At 42.1% G+C, this 10,043-nt stretch overlaps 1 protein-coding gene across 1 annotated transcript in view; it reads left to right on the top strand.

The window, feature by feature from the left end:
• The first annotated feature begins 115 nt into the window (after positions 1 to 115).
• The window catches only part of DNAAF10 (dynein axonemal assembly factor 10), a 34,990-nt gene continuing 25,062 nt past the window's right edge, over positions 116 to 10,043 (top strand). The window contains exon 1 of the mRNA XM_089679778.1: positions 116 to 354. Coding sequence (XP_089535904.1) covers positions 169 to 354 — 186 coding nt within the window. The 5' untranslated portion in view covers positions 116 to 168. The remainder of the gene's footprint in view (positions 355 to 10,043) is intronic.

The raw sequence follows: 10,043 nt of genomic DNA, 5'->3' as shown, positions 1-10,043 counted from the left end.
TTGCGAAGAATGGGATGAAACGGATACATTAGCAGTATTGTTAAGTTCTTCTGAACAGGCAAGCTTAGGGCAGCCTCGTGCCCCTCACACGGTGTTGGTGACAGTTGCGTTGCGGAGGTGGGCGGGGTTTGTGTGTTTGGGTGAGTTGTGCACAGTAACCGTGCAGACATGAGTTCCCCGCTGGAGAAGCCGCAGATCATCGCTCATGTCCAGAAGTCGGTGAACTACACGCTGTTCGACTGTAAATGGATCCCGTCCAGCGCCAAGTTCGTGTGCCTGGGGAACCTGGCCAGGGGCAGCGGCATCATGCAGATCTACGAGATACAACATGGAGAGGCCAAGCTCATCAGGGAGGTCAGTGTGCACCTGCAGGGGTAGAGCTCCCTGGGGGACTACAAGTCCCAGCATGCACTGGGTCATCAGGCCCTGCATCCACTTTCCCTGCACTGATCACTGTGCTGGACTATGACCGAGGAGACTTGTATTATAATGGAACGTCACTCTCTCAATCAATCAACCAACATTGATTATTCTGAATCCTTAGACTGCCAGTATTAGTATGTCGATAAGAAAGTATATCAGATTTACTTGTTTCACATTTCTTCTGGTACTTCTTGGTTTCTTGCCTAGGCAAATGATGTCATACATCCCAGGAGTCTTCTGGTTGGGAGGAGAGGTTTTCTCAGCTAAGCACACCCTCCTGCCTGCATGCCCGAGCTAAGGACAGATGGATTCCAGGAAGTAATTGCTAAATGAATCATTTGCCCTTACTCAAGATGGCAAAGGGCAGGTATGCTAGGGCAGGTGTAGGCAACCTGTGGCTCTCCAGCTGTTGCAGGACTACAAGTGCCATCATGCCTCTGCAAGTCCTAGCTGTAACTGTCAGTTTTGTAATGTTGCAATGCCTCATGGGAAATGTAGTTCCACAACAGCTAGAGAGCCGCAGGTTGCCTACCCCTGTGCTAGGGGGTGTTTTTTAAATGATTCTCAGCAAAATAAAGGATGGAGACATGGGGGGGGGATCGTTTGCTTTGAACATTAAAAATGAATTTAGTAGCATTCTTGGTTTGTGGTGCTCAGATGCAGTGTAGTTCTGCTTGGATGACTTTGTACTTTATTTTCAGTTGTGGATGGAGCAGGGAAGTGTTAGGGATCGTCCCGATAGGCTGCCGTGTTCAGTTGTGGCTAAACTCCTCATATGGATGCCACAGCACTCATTGCTATAGCTGCATACAAACCAAAGGACTAGCTGTGTCCAGATTGTGTGCAGCCAGAACCACAGGCCATGGAGGCAAACTGCGTGCGCCTGAAATCTGATGCCTTAATCACACGTGACCACTCTGATGAGCACCTACATGTGATAGCATGCAGCTGATTACACACGTGTGGGGGGCGGATTCCCATGGGTTACTGCCTGTCTGAATGATTCTCAAGCCCCAGGTCACATATACACTATATTGCCAAAAGTATTGGGGCACCCTTCCAAATCATTGGATTCAGGTGTTACAATCACCTCCATGGCCACAGGTGTATAAAATCAAGCACCTAGGCATGCAGACTGCTTCTACAAACATTTGTGAAAGAATGGGTAACTCTCAGGAGCTCAGTGAATACAAGCGTGGTACCGTGATAGGTTGTCACCTGTACAATAAGTCCATCTGTGACATTTCCTTGCTACTAAATATTCCACAGACAACTGTTAGTGGTATTATAACAAAGTGGAAGCAACTGGGAACAGCAGCAACTCAGCTATGAAGTGGTAGGCCACGTAAAATGACAGAGCGGGGTCAGCGCATAGTGCGCAGAAGTCACCAACTGTCTGCAGAGTCAATAGCTAAAGACCTCCAAACTTCGTGTGGCCTTCAGATTAGCACAGTAGCGTGTGGATAACTTCATAGAATGGGTTTCCATGGCCGTGCAGCTGCATCCAAGCCTTACATCACCAAGTGCAATGCAAAGCATCGGATGCAGTAGTGTAAAGCACACCGCCACTGGACTTAGAGCAGTGGAGACGTGTTCTCTGGAGTGACAAATCACACTTCTCTGTCTGGCAATCTCATAGCTGCATCTGGATTTGGCAGTTGCCAGGAGAACGCTACTTGCCTGACTGCATTGTGCCAAGTGTAAAGTTTGGTGGAGGGGGGATTATGGTGTGGGGTTGTTTTTCAGGGATTGGGCTTGGCCCCTTAGTTCCAGTGAAGGGAACTCTTAAGGTGTCAGCATACCAAGACATTTTGGACAATTTCATACTCCCAACTTTGTGGGAACAGTTTGGGGATGGCCCCTTCCTGTCCCAACATGACTGCGCACCAGTGCACAAAGAAAGGTCCATAAAGACATGGATGATATTTTGGGGTGGAGGAACTTGACTGACCTGCACAGAGTCCTGACCTCAACCCAATAGAACACCTTTGGGATGAATTAGAGCGGAGAGTGTGAACCAGGCCTTCTCATCTGACATCAGTGCCTGACCTCACAAATGCACTTCTGGAAGAATGGTCAATCATTCCCATAGACACACTCCTAAACCTTGTGGACAGCCTTCCCAGAAGAGTTGAAGCTGTTATAGCTGCAAAGGGTGGGGCCAACTCAATATTGAACCCTACGGACTAAGACTGGGACTCCATTAAAGTTCATGTGCGTGTAAAGGCAGGCGTCACAATACTGTTGGCAATATAGTGTAAGTGGTGTGGGAAACGTAGCAAATCCTGAATGTTGCCCGCACTGCTTTGAAATCAAACTCCTTACATGTGACCTGCCACGGGTGTCAGTGTTTTAAATTGATGACACCTCAAAACAGGTTAAAAAAATGTGCGATTGTAAGGCTTGTGTGGCAAAAAAAAAAAGGATTCCTGTGCATTTTTCATACGGTGCAAATTGAGACCATACAAAATGAATGGCTCAAATCGCACTGCAAAGAATTGCATGTAATTTAAAAAGGAATGTGGTGTGATCCCTGTCCGAATCACATGTGATTTCCTGCACTGCTATAGTAGGCCCCATTCACATCTGTACATTCAAGGAAGGCATGAAAAATGCTTGTTGTGCCATTCTTAACGGTACCCTCAACAAAGCAGACATACGACAAATGCACAGTAAAAAAATGCACAAAGCTTACCATCTGAACAGGTGCAGGAGCTTTTTTGGCTCGCACGGGCAACCCATTCAAGAGGAAAATGAAATGTGGATGGGAATGCTGCAGCTAGTGTGAATGGGGCTCCAAAGTGGAACTAAACCCATCGATTTGACTGTTTCCCATAACCAATCTATTCAAGGCATCATGTGATCACTGTCACAAGTACCTGTACTGTCAAACCATCAAATGGCTGGAGTCATAACTGACCACATGTACAGCACCCTGGCAACTGCAGAACAGAGGCTACGATGGCAGTTTCCTTGGCTGTAAAGGATACGAGGGTTCCACTTTAAACTGTTTTTAGGCTGAAAAGGAAAACTAATGCAGCCACCACATCTAAGGACCAGTGATCTGCAATACTATCAATTTTTGTTCCTGGGATAAGATATACCACTTGCCAACTGCCTAACTGGGGAAATACATCTTTACTTTGACATTTAATAATGGGGTTATGGCTAAAGCTAGATGCCATAACACCATTGTTTGTAAATTTCCCTCAGGTGCCAGTCTTTCTACTAAAAGTGATCAGAGCGACTGATTTGCCACTGGATCACTTTTTAGTGTATTAGATCGATGTGTGTGTTTTTTTTTTTTTTTTTTAAATCTAATTCTTTCTATTGTAGAGGAGAGATGTGGGATCCTTTTGACTTCAGATCTCTCCATAAAGAGGACCTGTCACTGCTTATTTCATCCATAAAGGATGTTTACATTCCTTGTCATAGGAATAAAAGTGATCCAGAAAAAAATTAAAGGAACAGTGTAAAATAGAAATTATAATAAAATTAAATAATTAAAAGAAAAAAACTTATAGCACCCCCGTTCCCCCATGCTGGCTTGCAGCTGTGAACACATCAGTAGGCCACTTTTGTAAACAGTGCGCACACCGCACGTGAGGTATCGCCGCAAACATCAGAGCGAGAGCAATAATTCAAGCACTAGACCTCCTCTGTAATGCTAAACAGGTAACCTGTAAAAAAAATGTTTAAAGTGTCGCCTATGGAGATTAAGTACTGTAGTTTGGCGCCATTCCACGAGCTTACGCAATTTTAAAGCTTGACAGGTTAGGTATCTATTTACTCGATGTAACATCGTCTTTTATACTTTAAAAAAGGTTGAGTTATACATTGTGATGTGTGTTTTTTTTTTTTTCCCTTTAAGTTCATTAAAGGGTATTTTTGTCCAAAACAATTGCGTTTGAAAAACCTGTGATGCAAATACCATGTGACATAAAAAAATGTATTCTTTAGAGCCTCTGCTAAAAAAAAATATAAAATAAAAAAAAAAAAAAAAAAAAAAAAATATATATATATATATATATATATATGTGTGTGTATGGTGTTTGGAGGTTCTAAATAATTTTCTAGCAAAAAAACACTGTTTTTTACATGTAGGTGAGAAGTGTCAGAATAGGCCTGGTCCTTAAGTGGTTAAGTCAGGACAAACCATGTGTGAAGGTACAAGTACAAACCCTAAAATGTACATCTTGTGAGTGGACGGAGATCCCAGAAAACTCTAGAGTTAAATCTCACACCACATAGAGAAATAATTAGAATTGTTAAATAGTTGTGGTGATATTTCATTCATTCTCAGCCCAGGGTTAGGGAAGGATCTGTTGTTAGGCCTCAGTTACCATGACAACACAAATACACAGAAGACAGAGGAGGAGGGGAAGCCTGCAGAGCCCAGCGTATAAAGCATTTCCTAACTGTCACTGGTGAAGCTCAGGATGGTTGCTATGGGTTACAATTACATCTTTCCTGTCCTGTGTACAGATCCTGCATCTCATAGACATGACAGCAGCTCATCAGATGTCAATACACATAAGACAACATTCATCCAACCTTTATTTAGGGCTCATTCACCTATAGAGCAGTGACCGGTGTTTATCCACACTGGAATTATTTTCTGTTTCTTGATTGCAGCTGGGCAGTGTGGCACAATGAGTTGCAGTAAAATGCAGTCATGTAGCATTTTACCACAGCACACAGGAATGCACCGCATGTCAAAGCACAGCAGCGCAACAACATGCTGTTGTGCGCAGACATGAATGAAGTGTCACTTTGTGCACTTAAATTTAAAGTTTAATTTAAAAAAAAAAAAAAAAAAAAAAGGAAAAAGACGTTCACTTGGCACCATGTTACATATTACATTGTAAATGTGGATGTAACATGGTCTTAAAGAGATTGTAAAGGCAAAAAGGTGTTGGGTTTTTTTTGGGGGGGGGGGTTTACCTTCTTTGAAAAAGCTCAGTACATCATTTTTTTTTGTTTTTGTTTGTTTTACTGATCTAAAATGCAGCCCATTGTTTAAAATATGCCTGTACACACAGGTGTGTAAATGAGTGCTGTGTATTCTTGAGTAAAAAATATATATTTGCGTTCCTGGTATTTTGTGCCGTTATGAGCATAAATATCAATGGATTGTGCATGGGAGTGTATTGTACACGTGGATGCAAATACATACATAATTACGCGCAGAACATACTTCTGAAATTACATCCAAAAATGCTGATGTTCAAACATTAGTACTGTGCACAAGAGGCCTTAAGGTTAGAAAAAAAAAACAAAAAAGCTACCAGTGCCCCCCAGCTCTCCCCCAAACCAGGGTGGATTTGATTTAAGTCAAACTGATTTAAATCACGATTTAAATCACTAGTCAGTAAGGCTTGATTTAAATCCTAGTTTTCTACATAGACCAATTCTTGCTGGTATAACTTTAATATGCAAGTAGATGATTTTTAGAATAATAACTTTTCATATTAGTTTTATCCCCAGTTTAATAGGTTAATCATTCATATTTGGACAACTTTTCTGTTGTACTTAGGAAGGAGAAAAATAATCATTACCTTAATAATAACAATTTAAATAGATTTATTTATCTGAAACAATAACATTACAGCATATGTTATTTGCTTAACTAGTTGCCGACCGCAGATAGCCGAATGACGGCTGCACTGCGGCCGGCCAGTTCTGAGTGGACGTCATATGACGTCTCCCCAGAACGCGCTCTCATGCGCGCCCCAGGGGGCGCGCACCCGGCGATCTCCGTGATTGCTGTGTCCTACGGACACAGCTGATCACGTGATGTGGTAAAAGGCCGATCACAGCGGCCTTTTACCACGTGATCAGCGGTGTCCAATGACACGCTGATCACAGGGAAATGCAAGTGCCGGTTCTCGGCTGCACTTTCCTCACGCTGTCAGATCGTGAGGAAAGTGCTGCCGAGAACCGGCAGTTGTCACAGCGAGGATCGGCACCGATCATCAGGGCACTGATGATCAGTGCCCTGATGATCGGTGCCCAGCAGTGCCACCCGCAAGTTCCGCCCACCTGTGCCCAGCAGTGCGCCCACTAGCTCCGCCCACCTGTGCCCAGCAGTGCACCCACCTGTGCCCAGCAGTGCACCCATGTGTGCCACTCTGCAGTGTCACACACCTGTGCCCAGAAGTGCCACCCACCTGTGCCCACCCACCAGTGCCACCCACCAGTGCCCGCCCACCAGTGCCACCCACCAGTGCAGCCCAGCAGTGCCGCCAGTCAGTGCCACCAGTCAGTGCCCAGGGGTTGTGCCAGTCAGTGCCGTCTATCAGTACCCATCATCAGTGCCGCCTATCAGTGCTGCATATTAGTGCCGCCTATCCATGACACCTCATTAGTGCTGTCTATCAGTGCCGCCTATCCGTGTCACCTCATTAGTGCTGCCTATCAGTGCCCATCAGTGCCGCCTATCAGTGCCCATCAGTGCTGCCTCATCAACGCACATCAGTGAAGGAGAAAAAATACCTGTTTGAAAAATTTTATAATAGAAACAAAGAAACTTTTTTTTTTTTCAAATTTTTTGCACTTTTTTTATTTATAGCGCAAAAAGTAAAGCGCCCAGTGGCGATTAAATACCACAAAAAGAAAGCTCTATTTGTGAGAAAAAAAATGATCAAAACTTCATATGGGTACAATGTTGCATGACCGCGCAATTGTCAATCAAAGTGCGGCAGCGCTGAAAGCTGAAAATTGGCCTGGTAAATAAGGGGGTATAAGTGCCTGGTAGGCAAGTGGTTAAACAAACATCCATGTTTGTTAACTAATTCTGCTAAACAAAATATATATATTTAAGAAACGAGACTGTCAGCCCCTTCCTCATCACACTTAGCTTCACTTTCTTCTTGTGCAGATCTATTCCACTCCAAACAATCAGGAAAATATTGTTTCTATTCTATTCACTGGACTTCTTGAAACTTAGCACTGAAGGGGTTGATTCTGTATTCATAGGTTTGTAGAAGTTAGGATGAAGGTCTTTTTCTTAACTCTGTTCATGTTATAACATTTTTGCTGTAAAGAAGAGGCATGTGATCTCCGCTGAGTCAAATTCAGTTTTGAGAACTGCAAAAGTAAACCGAGCATCTGTGATAATATCTTGTAGGCAGAGAAACTGCCCAATAATCTTACAAAAACCTCTGGAAGAGCATGACATTGTGAATGGATTCATGGAATTTATTTACAAAAAAATTAAACATATACAGCCTTATTCTACATAATTAAAAAACTAATCTTTATTTCATGATGGAATAACCTTTGGATGGTAATATATTTTCCTCAAAAAGCATTTTATTAAAAAAAATCAGATTTAAATAAAAAAAATCCGATTTTTTTTTTTTTTTTTTTTTTTTTTTTTTTTTAAATCATTGATTTTTATCCACCCTGCCCCAAACACTTGCCTGAGTCCTGTATCAGTCCAGCACTGTGCCCATCTGCAGCTCTTCCCATTCCTTGCTCTCCCAAGCTTGGCTGAGAGCAGCAGGAGCCAATGGCTCCCACTACTGTTAGTCAAAGCATGTGTGGAGGGGCGGGGCCTAGCCGGTCTGTGTGTGTGTCTGTGGAAGCGCACAGCCTGGCTCGGGATGGACCCCACGTGTATTGTGCCATCATAGGAAGCGACTTGCTATGGTGGCACACAGAGAAGTGGAGGAACCTAGAACGCCAGCAGTGGACCCAGAAGAGTAGGTTCAGGACTGCTCTGTGCAACATTATTGCACAGAGCAGATAAGTATAATGTTTGTAATTTTTAAAATAATGTAAGCTATACAACCTTTTAAAGGTGGAGTTAGCCTTTAAAGTATACAATGCCTTGAAAAAGTATTCATACCCCTTGAAATTTTGTACATTTTGTCATGCTACAACCAAAAACATAGAGGATATGTATAGGGCGCATCAATGGAGGAGGCTGTGGAATGAAAGATGTCAGTCAGGGATGGAGGAGACACTGGACAACAGGCACCGGGCAGTTGAAACAAACTAGCAGTTAAAGTGCCTTCTTGTTCTATCCTCTTACAACCAAAACATAAATACATTTTATTGGGATTTTATGTGACAGAATAACACAAAGTGGCATATAATTGTGAAGTGGAAGGAAAATAAATGATTTTCAAAAATGTTTACAAATAAATATGTGAAAAGTGTGCCATGCATATGTATTCAGCTCCTTCACTCTGATACCACTAAAATCTAGACTAACTAAAATCTAGAGGAACCAATTGCCTTCAGAAGTGACCTGATTAGTAAATAGAGTCCACCTGTGTGTAATTTAATCTCAGTATAAATACAGCTGTTCTGTGAAGGCCTCAGAGGTTTGTTAGTGAACATTAGTGAACAAACCGCATCATGAAGGCCAAGGAACACACCAGACAGGTCAAGAATATTTGTAAAAAAATTTTGAAAACCATTTATCATTTTCCTTCCATTTCACAATTATGTGCCACTTTGTGTTGGTCTATCACATAAAATTACAATAAAATACATTTACGTTTTTGGTTGTAACATGACAAAATGTGGAACATTTCAAGGGGTATGATTACTTTCTCAAAACACCACTGTATGCATAGTTATTTTCCTCATTTTGGGTTAAACAGGAGTTCAGTCTCCCTCCCCCCCCCCAAAAAAAAAATTAAATTAATATAAGGACACTTACCTGCCCAACGATCCAGCGATGTCCTCACCCAAGCCAGTTCTTCAATCGGCTTTGTGCGCAGGTATCATCATTTTAGGGAATCCAGCAGTAAAGCCTACCAGAATGCAAATAGTACACCAATGCTAGAGAAAGTGTGGACTATTTGCATTTTGGTAGTTTGATTTTCTGTTACTTTTTATCTGTGGTATTTATTCTATGTTGTTTAATAGCATGGGTGGTTTATTAGAGGATAGTTTTTAATTTATTTTTATTGCTGTTATTGGTAATCTTGTTGTGTCATTGTTTCTTGTTCCGTTCCTTGTTGTGTACTTTTGTTTTCATTGAATGTGGCTGTATCTCAATAATTTCTCTTTGGTATTAATGAAATATTCTGATTCCGGCTTCACAGCCGATTTCCAACTTCTCATGTGCGAGCTGTGCTGAGCTTTGTGAATGCTCCCGCAGTCACATCACAGGTCCCAGAAGGCTGTGGGGGGAAGGAGGAGGGCCGTATGTCACAGCGATGATCTGTCTGAACCAGTAACCTGCTCCCCCTAAAAAGTGCCAAATGTGGCAGTGGAGGGGGGGGGGGGGGGGAGGATGCAACAAGCGAAACCTCCCCAGTCATGCAACACTACCTAAATTAAATTTATATCATTTTGGGAGCTTCATTTTGTTGGTATTTGATCATCACTGTGTTTTTTTTATTATATAAATGAAACAAAATCGTAATTTTGAAAAAAAACTGTATTTTTTACTTTCTGCTATAAAACATATTCAATAAAAAAAATTAAATGTCTTCATACATTTAGGCCACAATATATTCTGCTACATGTCTTTGGTAAAAAAAAATCCCAATAAGTATATATTGGTTTGTGTGAAAGGTATAACGTCTACAAATGATGGTATATAGTGGATTTTTTTTTTTAATACTAGTAATGGTGGTTATCAGCGACTTATGGTGGGA

Source organism: Staurois parvus, unplaced genomic scaffold (assembly GCF_062004578.1).
Source record: "Staurois parvus isolate SC_StPar_1 unplaced genomic scaffold, SC_StPar_1.0 ptg000001l, whole genome shotgun sequence".
NCBI lineage: Eukaryota > Metazoa > Chordata > Amphibia > Anura > Ranidae > Staurois > Staurois parvus.
The sequence above is the reverse complement of the archived record's forward strand: the minus strand, read 5'-3'. Positions and strand labels throughout refer to the sequence as shown.